General features: G+C 45.3%; 1 protein-coding gene across 1 annotated transcript in view; it reads right to left on the bottom strand.

Moving 5' to 3' along the window:
* Nucleotides 1-4340, bottom strand: part of LOC311108084 (formin-like) — a gene marked incomplete at both ends in the record, with an annotated part of 38320 nt that extends 33980 nt beyond the window's left edge. Inside the window, 3 exons of the mRNA XM_084150726.1 lie at nt 1563-1674; nt 1890-2361; nt 2572-4340. Of these exons, the coding sequence (XP_084006852.1) occupies nt 1563-1674; nt 1890-2361; nt 2572-4340 (2353 nt within the window). The remainder of the gene's footprint in view (nt 1-1562; nt 1675-1889; nt 2362-2571) is intronic.
* Nucleotides 4341-16677: the final 12337 nt, after the last annotated feature.

The raw sequence follows: 16677 nt of genomic DNA, 5'->3' as shown, positions 1-16677 counted from the left end.
TCCTCCGAATTCATATTCATTATATAAATAGGCCCGTTTAATTTTGTCTGGCTTGCCGTTCCAAATAAAATTGAATATTTTTTTCTCATATAATTTAAAAAAATGTTCGCTAGGCGTAGGCAAGACCATAAGCAAATAGGTAAACTGGGATAATACTAAAGAGTTAATCAGGGTGATTTTTCCACAAATGGACAGGTAGCTCAGCTGGTAGAGCACGGCGCTTGTAACGCCAAGGTAGTGGGTTTGATCCCCGGGACCACCCATACACAAAAAAAAATGTATGCACGCATGACTGTAAGTCGCTTTGGATAAAAGCGTCTGCTAAATGGCATATTTAAATTAAATTTACCTTTCCATGGTAGCAAGATCTTTTCTATTTTTGCTAATTTTCTATAAAAATGTATTGAAGTGAGATCATTTATTTCCTTTGGGATATGTATTCCGAGTATATCCACATCACCATCAGACCATTTTATTGGTAAACTACATGGTAATGTAAAAATTGTATTTTTTAGTGATCCAATATGTAATATAGTACATTTGTCATAATTTGGTTGTAATCCAGAGATGTTAGAAAATGTATCTAGATCCTCTATGAGGCTGTGGAGGGATTCTAGTTGTGGATTTAAAAGAAAACATGAATCATCAGCGTACAATGACACCTTTGTTTTAAGCCCTGGATTTCTAATCCCCTGATACTATTGTTGGATCTGATTTGAATAGCTAACATCTCGATGGCCACAATAAATAGATATGCCGATAGTGGATAACCTTGTTTCACTCCTCTGGACAGTTTAAAACTTTCTGAGAAATAGCCATTATTTACTATTTTACACCTAGGGTTACAATACATGATTTTGACCCATTTTATAAGAGATTCTCCAAAATTACCGTACATCTTTATATGTGTTCTCCTAAACACACTCATGAGAACCATTTATAGATGTATATTTAATTGATCATCAGCTGGTGCCTGTGTGAGCACAGGGAGCGGTCCTTGCCAAACACACCTGATGTGTTATCAGATCAGAATTTAAGAAGTGAATGGAACAGTTCCTGGCACCACCGTACACACAGCCCTGTCTGAAAACAATGCCCTTGTGACATCAGTCATCTGGAGACTAGGCAGCCTTCTGCTGTGGACAATCACAGGCGCAGGGTGGAGGAGTATTTACCTTCCCATTAGACCATGGGATTATACATTTACTACATAGAAATCTCTCTCTCTCTCTCTCTCGCTCTCTCTCTCCATTATATACTGTAACTTTCAGACAGGGTTGATTCCATTCCAGTGAAATTGGAATTTGCCTGGAATTAAAATGGAATTGAACCCACAGAGCTCAGTTAGTCACAGCAAGGAGCTGGCCTGGCTGGCTGCATGGGTCAAGGTCAAGGGCTGAATCCTAACTTAGGATCTGTACATAGAACTAGAATGTCCATGCAAATCTCTTTGACATCATTAAATATGTTATATAATCAGAGATACCTCAAGTTACTGTAGGGTTCCAGCCATGGTGAATATTTGTTTACTATAAGTTGTTTTTTGTCCTTTGGGTCCTTACCGGCTTCTGTGTATTTCAGTCCCACTTTCTCCTCTTTAGTTGGGGGCCAGATGGCCTGCAGACGGCCTGGGGTGGACCGGTCCTCTCCATCACCTGGGGTCGATGCCTGCGACTGGGGGGGCAGAGACACAATATTAGGAACATATTTAAAGACATTCTCTATTCAGGCATTAAGCGCTAAATACATAAATGAATGTCCCAGCAAACCGTGAAAGTTCCTACAACATTAAGGAACGTTCCAACAACATTAAATAACGTTCCAACTGATTACCCATTCACTCATATCAGACGATAGAGAGAAATCATGGTCAGAGCAAGACAACATACTTTTGAATCAGTTTTCTTTTCAGGAGTCTTGAAGGTTCTCTCAAAGATCCAGGCCTTCCTCTTCACTGCCTCCTGGTCCCCCCTCAGGTGCCTGGGGACGAAAAAGGCCTTGAACGCATCAAACGCTGCCTCCGCACTGGAGGGAGCAGGCTTCTGAGGTTCCTTAGGTTCTGAGGGTTCTAGAGCCTCCGAAGGTTCTGAAGATTCCGGAGGCTTTATCACAGACGGACCTTCAGTCTTCTCTTCCTCCTCTCCAGTTTTCTGCCCTTCTCCTCCCTCTTTTATATTCTCTTTCTTTTCCTCAGGTTCAACACTGACTTCTTTAGACTCTTCTGACGGCTCGGACTCCCTCCTCTCCTCTCCTGTAGACTGCCTCCTCTCCTCTCCTGTAGACTGCCTCCTCTCCTCTCCTGTAGACTGCCTCCTCTCCTCTCCTGTAGACTGCCTCCTCTCCTCTCCTGTAGACTCCCCCCTCTCCTCTCCTGTAGACTGCCTCCTCTCCTCTCCTGTAGACTCCCCCCTCTCCTCTCCTGTAGACTCCCTCCTCTCCTCTCCTGTAGACTCCCCCCTCTCCTCTCCTGTAGACTGCCTCCTCTCCTCTCCTGTAGACTCCCTCCTCTCCTCTCCTGTAGACTGCCTCCTCTCCTCTCCTGTAGACCTCCTCCTTTCCTCTCCCGTAGACTCCCTCCTCTCCTCTCCCGTAGACTCCTTTGTCTTACTGTTATCATCCTTCTCCATGTTCAGGAACTGGGAGAGCTGGTCCAAGATGCTCCCCTGCCTCCTGCGAACCGTCCTCTGCTCTCTCCTCACAGGCTTGTCCACACCCAGGCCTGATGGTGACGGTGGTTTGATCAGGGCCACTATGTCCTGATCCAGCCCCGTCGCTCCCTTCTTTAGGATCCTCAGGCCACTGAAGAGGGCAGGCAGCTGGAGGGGCTTCTCCACTGGGTAACCGAGGGAGAAGGTGGCTCTGGTGGAGGTGGTGCCAGGGGAAGGGCCACTGGTTGGACCTGGGGGTGGGGTTGGCCCCTTGGGACTTGTTGGGTGAGAAGGCCCGGCTGTAGACTCTGTCTCTCCAGGACTTCTCTCTATCACTTCAGAGGACAGCATAGCTTCAGAAGTACAAGACACCACCCTATCATTCCCAGTATCGGTCTCTCCAGTCTCCACTACTGCCCCAGTGAGACCTCTCTCTTCCACCTCAACGCTAGACCCACATGCTGGCTCCTCAGTCTGTCCTGTAGTCCCAACAACAGTCTCAGTTTCAGCGGCTGTATGCTGCTGCTCCTCAGAAACAGGTTCAGTCCTTGTCATGGTTAGAACCACGGTTCTGTTGTTTGAAGATGGTGTTCCACTAGTGTCAGGTTTACCAGCTCTTACTGCAGAGGGGTTAGCAAGGTCTCTGGCCACGTCATCATCAGGTGTTGGTAAGTCTTGGCTATGTTTATCATCTGTAGATTTTTCCTGTTTACTGCTGCCTGTTGGATTGGTTTCACTGTCTGTCAACCAAGCCAGTCTGTTGTGCTTGTCTGTAGATTCATCTGTGTTGTTACGAACATCCTTGGCTGTGTCTTTGTCATCGGTGTTACTGATTTCATCACTTTTTAACATATCTTGATGAATGTTGTCTGTGGATCTGTACAGACGTTGCTGGTCAGTTGTCTCTGACTGGTCTGTACTGGGACAGTCGGTGGCTACGTCCTGATTGGTGCTGTCTGTAGCACACTGTGTGTCAGTGTCTATAGGCTCCTCCCTACTGCAGTCTTCAGACGAGCCACTGTTCCTATGTTTGTCTATGGACACTCTCGGTTCATTTGTTAAAGAATCCATTGGCCCCGCATATCCTTGTAAGTGAGATGTCCTTTCTGGAATGCAGTCATCCGATTGGTCTGTTGACCCACTATATCCTTGTAAATGGGTCTTCTTATCTGCAATGTAGTCTTCTGACTGAACAAGACCGTTTCCATTTGCATCTTCCTCCTCTGAGTCCATGATGTCACTCTGTGCTTCTGGAATCCATTGAGCCAGACCTCCATTCCTGTCACATTCCACAGAACAACTAATCCCTGGTGACATTCCATCTACAGACTCCACTTCCATGCATCCCTCTGTTCCACATACTTCCTCTCTCTCATTGGCCCGTACAACTGTGGTGGGGGTGGTGGATTCTCCATTCGTCTGCACAACACCTACTACACTTGAATCCCCTCCTTCTGTCCTCTCATTTCCATTGACTTCAACAGATGTTCCATGACTGCTGTTGATGTTCCCAGGAGAAATGTCTGTCTCTTCAGAGAGAGTCCGGAAGAACTTCAGGACCGCCGTCTCGTCATCAGGCCGTTGGGACTCGGACCGGTCGGAGAGGGTGAAGATGGTGGAGAACCTGTTGGAAGAAGCCTTTCCCTGAGCACCATCAGTGTTGCCGTTAGCATTCATGTTTACTCCGTCCATGGTTGAGATCTTTATCCAGGTTTAAATCATCAAAAAATTTATCATAACTAATACGATTCAGGTCCAAACGCATATCCAGCGATCTCACCACACACAGTTCACTTTAATGCATGTAATGTACTTTAATCTGTCTCCAATCCAGGTAATGCTGTGTTGGTCCAACACAAAATGGCCACTCAGTGTTGACAGGAAAGAGTACGTCCGTGCACCGTCAGAAACACACGCTGCTTCTGCTCAAGAGGAGAAGAACTAGAACAATAAGAAAGGCATCTCAATCCACAAAAACAAAATTAAAACCGATATTCCTCTTTTTTGTAGCCACTGTAACGGTTGATGGAAGTTTGAGTAGTTATATTATTTGATAAGTCCTCTAAAATTTGAAGGTGTTAATGGGGATACCACATGCCACCCAAATATATTTTGTGGGGAAGAAACATCAGCATGGAAAAAGTAACCAGAAGCAGTACTTAGTCCTGAAGGTCGTTACCAGTACTTTTTTGCAACACATTCAGAAAGTACTAGAAAAAAGGCAACGCTCCAAAGAGAATTGAGCTCTACCATTTAGCTTTAATAAAAACTCTATCACCAGTCTCATCTTCTCCTTCTCTGTTCAGATCCCTGTCTTCTGTTCACATCCCTGTCTTCTGTTCAGATCCCCCTGTCTTCTTCTGTTCAGATCCCCCTGTCTTCTTCTGTTCAGATCCCTCTGTCTTCTGTTCAGATCCCTGTCTTCTGTTCAGATCCCTCTGTCTTCTGTTCAGATCCCTCTGTCTTCTGTTCAGATCCCTCTAGCTTTTTCTCCAACTAGGCTGTAGCAGACTGTAGCAGACCTCATCCAACTCTCCAGCTTCTTCTCCTTCTCTCTTCACTGAAGACAGTCTGTTAGCCGCATTATCAGACCACAGTATCAGACAGTTGGTCTGGTCCTCTCCTCCACTACCAACCCTGAAGCTTATCCTTCTTCCTTCTCTCACTAAAGACAATCCTTCCCTGCAGTAGACGTTAGCAGTCCTCCCCTTCCAACTCTCCAGCCTGTTCTTCTCTCACTGAAGAAACACTCTTTCCCAGGAGTAGACTGTATCAGACTTCCAACTCTCCAGCCTGTTCTTCCCTTCCCTCTTCACTGAAGACTCTGTCTCAGCAGTAGCAGCCACAATATTAGAGTGAATCAGACTACACCCTAAGAGTTCCGCTTTGGAGTGGAACTCTGGTGTCCACCCAGACAACAGTACAGCACAGAACACCACACCCAGATTGACTGACTGACTGACTGGCTGACTGATTGTAGGGTAAACAGGGCTGGGGCAGTAGGAACCGGAGTAGGAGATGTATTCTGGTGAGCTATTCTATTCAACTTCCATTGTACTCCTTCACGTATGGCTGGATCTAACACACATCCACTTTGTTTCTCAATTCATCGACAAAGCTTAATTGGACTGCGGAGTAGAGAGATAATTATTTCTCCCAGAACTCAGGAGTGGTAGCCTATAGAAAAAGTAGATGTGGAGGTCTCCACAAACTCTCCTGTGAACTGACCGACACAACACTAATCAGCTGCTTGGTCACCTACAGTGCTTACTCTTTCAATCTTATTTACCGATGAGTCATTTCCATGGAAAGTTACTATTGTTTTCTTACATGGTAATATAAAAGGTAGAAAGGAGTTGTGAATAGAAACGTTTAAGAGCTATGTGAAATGGACACAATCAATTACAAAGTACATATTATGGTAGGTATGTGCAGGTAGCCTAGCGGTTAGAGCGTCGGGCCAGTGACCGAAAGGTAGCTGGTTTGAATCCCCGAGCCGACAAGGTGAAAAATCTGTTGTTGTGCCCTTGAGCAAGGCACTTGACCCTAATTGCTCCCGTAAGTCACTCTGGATAAGAGTATCTGCTAAATGATCAAAAAACATATGTAGTAGCAGTCAATTGTACTTGAAAAGGCACCTAATTTCTATGTATCAGTTCCCATACTTATTTAATTTGGCATCTTTATTTGCAGGTCAAATTCATACAGTATTCATTATGTAACTTGGGTTGAGACTTACAGTATAGTCTCTAAGGTTTCTGCCCAGCCCAGATTGTAATATTGCTGATGATTAGGCTTTTAATGGCATTTTAGTCATTTAGCAGATGCTCTTATCCAGAGAAATTAGGGTTAAGTGCCTCGCTCAAGGGCACATTGACAGATTTTTCACCCAGTCAGCTCGGGGATTCGTATCAACGACCTTTCGGTTACTGGCCCAACACTCTTAACCACTAAGATACCTTGGTCATAAGGGATTCATAGGAGAAAGAGGTTTATGGTTCAAAGTCAATGAGTTAGTGTGTGTTAGTGGGTCTTGTCTATTGCTAAAACTTTGGCGCAGATTTTCGGGCCCTCACCATCGGTCACTCTAATGTTTTAACCAGCCAGACTCCAAACATAACAAACATTGTACTCTACTACGAATGACGTAGCATTTAAAGTTACTTCATTAGTTACTCTAGAGACAGACATGGCCATTGAGAGGTTAACTGGGTTACTCTAGAGACAGACATGGCCATTGAGAGGTTAACTGGGTTACTCTAGAGACAGACATGGCCATTGAGAGGTTAACTGGGTTACTCTAGAGACAGACATGGCCATTGAGAGGTTAACTGGGTTACTCTAGAGACAGACATGGCCATTGAGAGGTTAACTGGGTTACTCTAGAGACAGACATGGCCATTGAGAGGTTAACTGGGTTACTCTAGAGACAGACATGGCCATTGAGAGGTTAACAGGGTTACTCTAGAGACAGACATGGCCATTGAGAGGTTAACTGGGTTACTCTAGAGACAGACATGGCCATTGAGAGGTTAACAGGGTTACTCTAGAGACAGACATGGCCATTGAGAGGTTAACTGGGTTACTCTAGAGACAGACATGGCCATTGAGAGGTTAACAGGGTTACTCTAGAGACAGACATGGCCATTGAGAGGTTAACTGGGTTACTCTAGAGACAGACATGGCCATTGAGAGGTTAACAGGGTTACTCTAGAGACAGACAGGGCCATTGATATAACTATAAATAACTGGTTTACTTGGTGTGACAGGTACAGAGCAGACCAACAACACCCCACCCTGCTTAAACAGACCAGGCGCCTGTCAACGGGTAGCTGCTAGGAAGATAGCTGGTGGCTAGCACAAACCCACTCAACACACACACACACACACACACACACACACACACACACAAACACACACACACATTCGTGCCCATGCACACACAAAACTATTCAGCAGTGATGGGGGTAATAAGTTCTATCTCCTCAGTTCACACAAATCACCTATACAGATTCAATAAATCCCTTTTGATGCCTTATTCTAAAATGGATTAAATCGTTTTTTTTCCCTCATCAATCTACACACAATACCCCATAATGACGAAGCAAAAACATGTTTTTAGACATTTTTGCAAATGTGTTACATATAAAAAAAAATGGAAATATGACATTTACATAAGTATTCAGACCCTTTACTCAGTACTTTGTGGAATCACCTTTGGCAGTGATTACAGCCTACATTCTTCTTGGGTATGACGCTACAAGCTTGGCACACCTATATTTGGGGAGTTTCTCCCATTCTCCTCTGCAGATCCTCTCAAGCTCTGTCAGGTTGGATGGGGAGCGTCGCTGCACAGCTATTTTCACGTCTCTCCAGAGATGTTCGATCAGTTCAAGTCCGGGCTCTGGCTGGGCCACTCAAGGACATTCAGAGACTTGTCCAGAAGCCACTCCTGTGTTGTCTTGGCTGTGTGCTTAGGGTCGTTGTCCTGTTGGAAGGTGAACCTTCGCCCCAGTCTGAGGTTGTGAGCGCTCTGGAGCAGGTTTTCATCAAGGGTCTCTCTGTACTTTGCTCCGTTCATCTTTCCCTTGATCCTGACTAGTCTCAATGTCCCTGCCGCTGAAAAACATCCCCACAGCATGATGCGGCCACCACCATGCTTCACAGTAGGGTGGTGCAAGGTTTCCTCCAGACGTGACGCTTGGCATTCAGGCCAAAGAGTTCAATCTTGGTTTCATCAGACCAGAGAATCTTGTTTCTCATGGTCTGAGAGTCCTTTAGGTGCCTTTTAGCAAACTCCAAGCGGGCTGTCATGTGCCTTTTACTGAGGAGTGGCATCCGTCTGGCCACTCTACCATAAATACCTCATTGGTGGAGTGCTGCAGAGATGGTTGTCCGTCTGGAAGGTTCTCCCATCTCCACAGAGGAACTCTGGAGCTCTGTCAGAGTGACCATCGGGTTCTTGGTCACCTCCCTGACCAAGGCCCTTCTCGCCCGATTGCTCAGTTTGGCCGGGCGGCCAGCTCTAGGAAGAGTCTTGGTGGTTCCAAACTTCTTCCATTTCAGAATGATGGAGGCAGCTGTGTTCTTGGAGACCTTGAATGCTACAGAATTGTATTGGTACCCTTCCCCAGATCTGTGCCTCGACACAATCCTGTCTCGGATCTCTACGGACAATTCCTTCGACCTCATGGCTTGGTTTTTGCTCTGACATGCACTGTCAACTGCGGGACCTTATATAGACACGTGTGTGCCATTTCCAAATCATGTCCAATCAATTGGATTTACCACAGTTGGACTCCAATCAAGTTGTAGAAACATCTCAAGGATGATCAAGGAAAAAGGATGCACCTGAGCTCAATTTCAAGTCTCATTGCAAAGGGTCTGAATACTTATGTAAATAAGGTATTTATGTTTGTAATATTTTATAAATTAGCAAAAATATCTAAAAACCTGTTTTCGCTTTGTCATTATTATTTGTCATTATTTTTTAAATCTAACACTTGATGGTTTCATTTCAGAGAGATGAATAAACATGTTTTTTTGAAAACACTATACAGTGGGGAAAAAAAGTCAGCCACCAATTGTGCAAGTTCTCCCACTTAATAAGATGAGAGAGGCCTGTAATTTTCATCATAGGTACACGTCAACTATGACAGACAAAATGAGAAAAAAAAATCCAGATAATCACATTATAGGATTTCTTATTAATTTATTTGCAAATTATGATGGAAAATAAGTATTTGGTCAATAACAAAAGTTTCTCAATACTTTGTTATATACCCTTTGTTGGCAATGACACAGGTCAAACGTTTTCTGTAAGTCTTCACAAGGTTTTCACACACTTGCTGGTATTTTGGCCTATTCCTCCATGCAGATCTCCTCTAGAGCAGTGATGTTTTGGGGCTGTCGCTGGGCAACACGGACATTCAACTCCCTCCAAAGATTTTCTATGGGGTTGAGATCTGGAGACTGGCTAGGCCACTCCAGGACCTTGAAATGCTTCTTACGAAGCCACTCCTTCGTTGCCCGGGCGGTGTGTTTGGGATCATTGTCATGCTGAAAGACCCAGCCACGTTTCATCTTCAATGCCCTTGCTGATGGAAGGAGGTTTTCACTCAAAATCTCACGATACATGGCCCCATTCATTCTTTCCTTTACACGGATCAGTCGTCCTGGTCCCTTTGCAGAAAAACAGCCCCAAAGCATGATGTTTCCACCCCCATGCTTCACAGTAGGTATGGTGTTCTTTGGATGCAACTCAGCATTCTTTGTCCTCCAAACACGACGAGTTGAGTTTTTACCAAAAAGTTATATTTTGGTTTCATCTGACCATATGACATTCTGCCAATCCTCTTCTGGATCATCCAAATGCACTCTAGCAAACTTCAGACGGCCCTGGACATGTACTGGCTTAAGCAGGGGGACACGTCTGGCACTGCAGGATTTGAGTCCCTGGCGGCGTAGTGTGTTACTGATGGTAGGCTTTGTTACTTTGGTCCCAGCTCTCTGCAGGTCATTCACTAGGTCCCCCCGTGTGGTTCTGGGATTTTTGCTCACCGTTCTTGTGATCATTTTGACCCCACGGGGTGAGATCTTGCGTGGAGCCCCAGATCGAAGGAGATTATCAGTGGTCTTGTATGTCTTCCATTTCCTAATAATTGCTCCCACAGTTGATTTCTTCAAACCAAGCTGCTTACCTATTGCAGATTCAGTCTTCCCAGCCTGGTGCAGGTCTACAATTTTGTTTCTGGTGTCCTTTGACAGCTCTTTGGTCTTGGCCATAGTGGAGTTTGGAGTGTGACTGTTTGCGGTTGTGGACAGGTGTCTTTTATACTGATAACAAGTTCAAACAGGTGCCATTAATACAGGTAACGAGTGGAGGACAGAGGAGCCTCTTAAAGAAGAAGTTACAGGTCTGTGAGAGCCAGAAATCTTGCTTGTTTGTAGGTGACCAAATACTTATTTTCCACCATAATTTGCAAATAAATTCATTAAAACTCCTACAATGTGATTTTCTGGAAAAAAAATGTCTCAATTTGTCTGTCATAGTTGACGTGTACCTATGATGAAAATTACAGGCCTCTCTCATCTTTTTAAGTGGGAGAACTTGCACAATTGGTGGCTGACTAAATACTTTTTTCCCCCACTGTATATCCACCACACTCTCAGATAAATAAGTAGCACTGCTAGGTTTTACACAGTCAAATGTAGCAAATAACTTTAATAAATAACTGTACAAATGATACATTTGTGATATCAATATATATAAAATAATATTTTAAAAAATGTATCAGTAAAGTATTATGAGATCCGGGGGCCGATTGGCCATCTGGCAATTCTGGCACATGCCAGATGGGCTGTACAATTTTTTAGTTGGGTGGACTGGTGGAAATTGACACACAGGGTGCCTATAAACACAGAAAGAGCACATTGTCACCTCAATCAAACCTTCCTATTTTTTGGGCAGTTAAAACCATGATTTGGTCAAACAGTAAAGTGCATTATTCTCATGATTCCTGTAATGAAAGTGTCTGCCCAGCCCCTCTGCCTGTTTCGCTGTGGCCTGGTGCTGTGATGAGCAAGCCACTCTCCTCTACCCCGATGCGCTCAACAGAAGAAAGAAAAACATTTCAAAATGCAATTGCGGGAAAAACACAGCTTTGGAAGCTTCGTCCCCTTGACCCTGTCGAAGAGAGGAGGATCTCAGCTTTCTGTAAGTATAATCTTTTTTCTCAACTCTCAATATTCAGCTCAATAGCAACTATTTTACAACCAATATATTTGATATGGCTTTGAGACATGGAACAGCGCAGACGCAAAATGTGCCCCAGCCATTGCGAGGGCAAAGACCTATAGGTTTATAACTACTTAGAGTTAATATGTTTTGAGTTTCCACTTCCTCAGGTGTTGTATCCCAAATTAATAAGCATGTGATATTAGTGCAGCATACCACCCTGCATCCAGCACTTCGAGATATTAGCTGATGTAAGAAGGGCTATATAAAATAAAATTGATTGATTGATTGATCCTACTGCTGGCTTGCCTCTGAAGCTAAAAGGGTTGGTCCCTGGATGGGAGACCAGATGTTTCTGGAAGTGCTGCTGGAAGTGGTATTTAAGGGCCAGTAGGAGGCACTCTTTCCTCCAGTCAAAAACAAAAGATCCCAGGGCAGTGATTGGGGACATTGCCCTGTGTAGGGTGCTGTCTTCGGATGGGATGTTAAACAAGTGTCCTGACTCTCTGTTGTCACTAAAGATCCCGTGGCACTTATTGTAGGAGTAGGGGTGTTAACCCAGTTGTCCTGGCTAAATTCTCTATCTGGCCACCTAATAATCCCCAGCTTCCAATTGGCTCATTCATTCCCTGTAACTATTCCCCAGGTCGTTGCTGCACATTAGAATGTGTTCCTAGTCAACTTAGCAGGTAAAATAAAAAAAGTTGTCTCTCTGCCAGATCTCCTCCTGTCTCCTCAGGGACTCGTCTCTCTGCCAGATCTCCTCCTCTCTCCTCAGGGCCTCCTCTCTCTGCCAGATCTCCTCCTGTCTCCTCAGGGACTCGTCTCTCTGCCAGATCTCCTCCTGTCTCCTCGGGGACTCGTCTCTCTGCCTGATATCCTCCTGTCTCCTCAGGGACTCGTCTCTCTGCCAGATCTCCTCCTGTCTCCTCAGGGCCTCCTCTCTCTGCCAGATCTCCTCCTGTCTCCTCAGGGACTCATCTCTCTGCCAGATCTCCTCCTGTCTCCTCAGGGCCTCCTCTCTCTGCCAGATCTCCTCCTGTCTCCTCAGGGCCTCCTCTCTCTGCCAGATCTCCTCCTGTCTCCTCAGGGACTCGTCTCTCTGCCAGATCTCCCACTGTCTCCTCAGGGACTTGTCTAAAGAGAAGAGACACTTGGTATATCAGATAGAGTTGTTAGAAGTTTATATTTGGGGTAAATTTCATTTTAAATTCAGTCAATTCAGGAAGTGACTTGAAATTCAATCAATGAATGGAAAACCCCTCATAGAAACCATTACTATTAAGCTGGGTAGAAGTTGGTATTGTGTAATGTACTTAACAAATCCAGTTCCACCTTCTACAGCAGTAATGCTTATTTTCCAAGGATGACATCACCAGTTAATACTTCAACCTTCTCTAAGGCCATATCTTTCCCTAAGTTTCCTAATATATTTCATAATGCAAAAGCATTCATACAAATGAACTCTGACTGTGTGTCATAACCAGGGCACTACAGCACTTACAATACTCTGAGGTTCCGTGTTAAGTTTAGCTGTGGCGCCACCTTCAGAATTAGAAGTGGAATTGCTGCCATTCTCAGCCATGACATGAGTTCTTCATATGACCCTCTGAGCATGAACTCAGTAGCCCCCAGTGGTGGAAAAAGTACCCAATTGTCATACTTGAGTAAAAGTAAAGATACCATAATAGAAAATGACTCAAGTAAAAGTGAAAGTCACCCAGTAAAATACTACTTAAGTAGAAGTCTAAAAGTATCGAAAGTAAATGTAATTGCTAAAATATACTTAAGTATCAAAAGTAAAAGTATAAATAATTTATTATATTAGGCACACCAGACGGCACAATTATTATTATATATATATATATTTTACGGATAGCCATGGGCAGACTCCAACACTCAGACATGATTTACAAATAAAGCATTTGTGTTTAGTGAGTCTGCCAGATCAGAGAAAGTAGGGATGACCAGGGATGTTCTCTTGATAATTGTGTGAATTGGACCATTTTCATGGCCCTGCTAAGCATTAAAAATGTAACGAGTACTTTTGGGTGTCACGGAAAATGTATGGAGTAAAAAGTACATTATTTTCTTTAGGAATGTAGTGAAGTAAAAGTAAAAGTAGTCAAAAATATAAATAGTAAAGTACAGATACTCAAAAAAACTACTTAAGTAGTACTTTCAAGTATTATTAGCCCCAGCCCATATAACAGCTGGGTACATGGCACTGTACTGATATTGTAAATAATCACAAGTCAAATCAGTTAATATCCTTCAGGTTAACCTGTAATGAGATGTGAATGACTGAGATACACTACATGACCAAAAGTATGTGGACACCTGCTCATCTAACATCTATTTCCAAAATCATTGGCATCAAAATGGAGTTTATCCCCCTTTTGTTACTATAACAGCTTCCACTCTTCTGGGAAGGCTTTCCACTAGATGTTGGAACATTGCTGCGGGGACTTGCTTCCATTTAGCCACAAGGTGTTCGATGGGGTTGAGGTCAGGGCTCTGTGCAGGCCAGTCAAGTTCTTCCACACCGATCTCGACAAACTATTTCTGTATGGACCTCGCTTTGTGCACAGGAAAGGGCCTTCCTCAAATTGTTGTCACAAAGTTGGAAGCACAGAATCGTCTAGAATGTCATTGTATGCTGTAGCGTTAAAATTTCCCTTCACTGGAACTAAGGGGCCTAGCCCGAACCATGAAAAACAGCCCCAGACAATTATTCCTCCTCCACCAAACTTTAGAGTTGGCACTATGGATTAGGGCAGGTAGTGTTCTCCTGGCATCTGCCAAACCCATATTCGTCCGTCGGACTGCCAGATGGTGAATCATCTCTCCAGAGAACACTTTTCCACTGCTCCACAGTCCAATGGCGGCGAGCTTTACACCACCAGCCGACGCTTGGCATTGCGCATGGTGATCTTAGGCTTGTGTGCGGCTGCTCGGCCATGGAAACCCATTTGATGAAGCTCCTGACAAACAGTTATTGTGCTGACGTTGCTTCCAGAGGCAGTTTGGAACTCGGTAGTGAGTGTTGCAACCGAGGACAGGCGATTTTTACGCGCTACGCACTTCAGCACTAGGCGGTCCCGTTCTGTGAGCTTGTGTGGTCTACCACTTCGCGGCTGAGCCGTTGTTGCTCCTAGACGTTTCCACTTCACAATAACAGCACTTACAGTTGACCGGGGCAGCTCTAGCAGGGCAGACATTTTACGAACTGAATTCTTGGAAAGGTGGCATCCTATGACGTGGCTGTGTGCTCAATTTTATACACCTGTCAGCAACGGGTGTGGCTGAAATAGCCGAATCCACTCATTTGAAGGGGTGTCCACATACTTTTGTATATACAGTGTATGTAGGTGCCAGGTAGAGCGATAATAGAGGGCTCAGCTGGTGAGGCTGTATGGATGAAGATGTCTGGTTGGCAGGCCCACAGTTGTGTCAAGCTGGCTGGATGTCCTTTGGGTGTTGGACCACTCTTGATACACACGGGAAACCATTGAGCGTGAAAAACCCAGCAGCGTTGCAGTTCTTGACAAAAACCGGTGCGCCTGGCACCTACTACCATACCCTGTTCAAAGGCACTTACATCTTTTGTCTTGCCCATTCACCCTCTGAATGGCACACATACACAATCCATGTTTCAATTGTATCAAGGCTTAAAAAATATTTACCTGTCACCTGACTGTAGAGAATGCAGAGTGGTTGAGGAAGAAACAGCAGATCACTAAACCATGTGTAAACCTGACTGTCAGAACCTAGCTAGAGCATCGCAGAGCTCTGCTTTCCACTTATCTATGGATAGAAGCAACTTCTACTGTTTAAGGGTCAGTTAACCTGTGCAGCTCAGTACACATCCTCAAAGACAAGCACACTGGATATTAGTTACATAACACAATGTGTCTTACTCCATTCTACGCAGTATGTTTTCCCCCTTCTGTAAGCTCCTTTTTCTTGTTATCATTTGGACATGATGAATTGCATAAGGTGACCACTCACCTGAAGACAGCACAGCGAACAAACTGGAAACACCGGGCTCAGCCCAACTGGAGTCACCTTTGCTCTGGTTGTCTTTCTGGTTCTGCTCATTCAGCCTCAGGTCCAGCCATGCCACTCTCTTCCTAGTCCCCTTCTTGTCCTCTGTTGACCTTAACCTCACTGTTGTCACCTCTATCTCTACTCCCACCCTGCAGGACAAGATGGCCCGGTGCCGAATTCTTCGTCCCTCTCTGACCTTCCTCATCTCTCATTCTTCTTCCCTCGCTCCTCTCCTCAGCAGGCTGGGAGAGGGACCGAGGAAGGGGACAGCGGCTGAGCAATAGGGAGGACAGAGGAGACAGGATGGGGGACATCATGGGGGACATGCTGTCAAAGCTACGGGAGGTCCTCGGGGACAAGGTGTCCAAGAGAGAGGGTGAGGAGGGATGCTTCCATTCTCTCATAGGGTCAAAGGTCATGGTGTTGTCGTTGGAGAGGTCGATGGGATCCCATGACAATTCTGGAGAGGTTTGCTCTAAGTTGAAGTTCCAGGTTGTTTCTCTGAACTCTTCTCTACACCTCACTGCCTCCCAGTCCACATCTTCCCCCAGACCCTCCATCCTCAGGGCTCTCCGCAGGCTCTGGCTCAACGCCTCACCCAGGGCAAAAGCTCCTCAGCTGGGAGAGGATCTTCCAGAGTTGTCCCCCAATCCTGGAGCCCTGGCTGGAGAGAGGATTCAGGTTTGGTCTCGGAAACTGACACTTCTTCAGACACATACCCATCTGGCGTACAGTCCAAAAATACTCCCATCTCTCCCTTCTTTGATCCAGTCAGAGCTGGTGAGACTGTGCTGGTGAGACCCTCCGTATGATCCCCTCCACCTCTTCAATCTTTTCCATCACTCTCCAGGCTGCATCCCTCCATCTCCATCTCCATCTCCTCACACCGCCACTGGGCTGACCTCTCCTCCTCCTCCTCCTCCTTTGCCCTCTCCATCCTCCACCCCTTCTCTGCTCTGCCTCCCACCTGGCTGGGGCTCAGAGCTTGGGTGGTCCCCCCCTCTGGAGACTGCCTGGTGCTGTCCTGTGAATCCTCTACCTCTTGTGGTTTAGAGGGGAAGGGGGAGGTGTTACACAATTCGTTGTCGTACACTGAGAGCTCCGTATCTGAGTCAATGTGAACAGGCTCTTCTATCAGAGTTAGAACCTCTCGGGGCGTGCGAGAACGGTAGTGGTACTCAAATGGGAGAACTTTGTTTGGAGAACAAAAGTGGTTCTCAGAGAGTAGAACCCCCCTAAGGG

The sequence above is a fragment of the Coregonus lavaretus genome (genome assembly GCF_964263955.1).
Source record: "Coregonus lavaretus genome assembly, chromosome: 33".
NCBI lineage: Eukaryota > Metazoa > Chordata > Actinopteri > Salmoniformes > Salmonidae > Coregonus > Coregonus lavaretus.
This window is presented reverse-complemented; position numbering and strand designations above follow the sequence as displayed.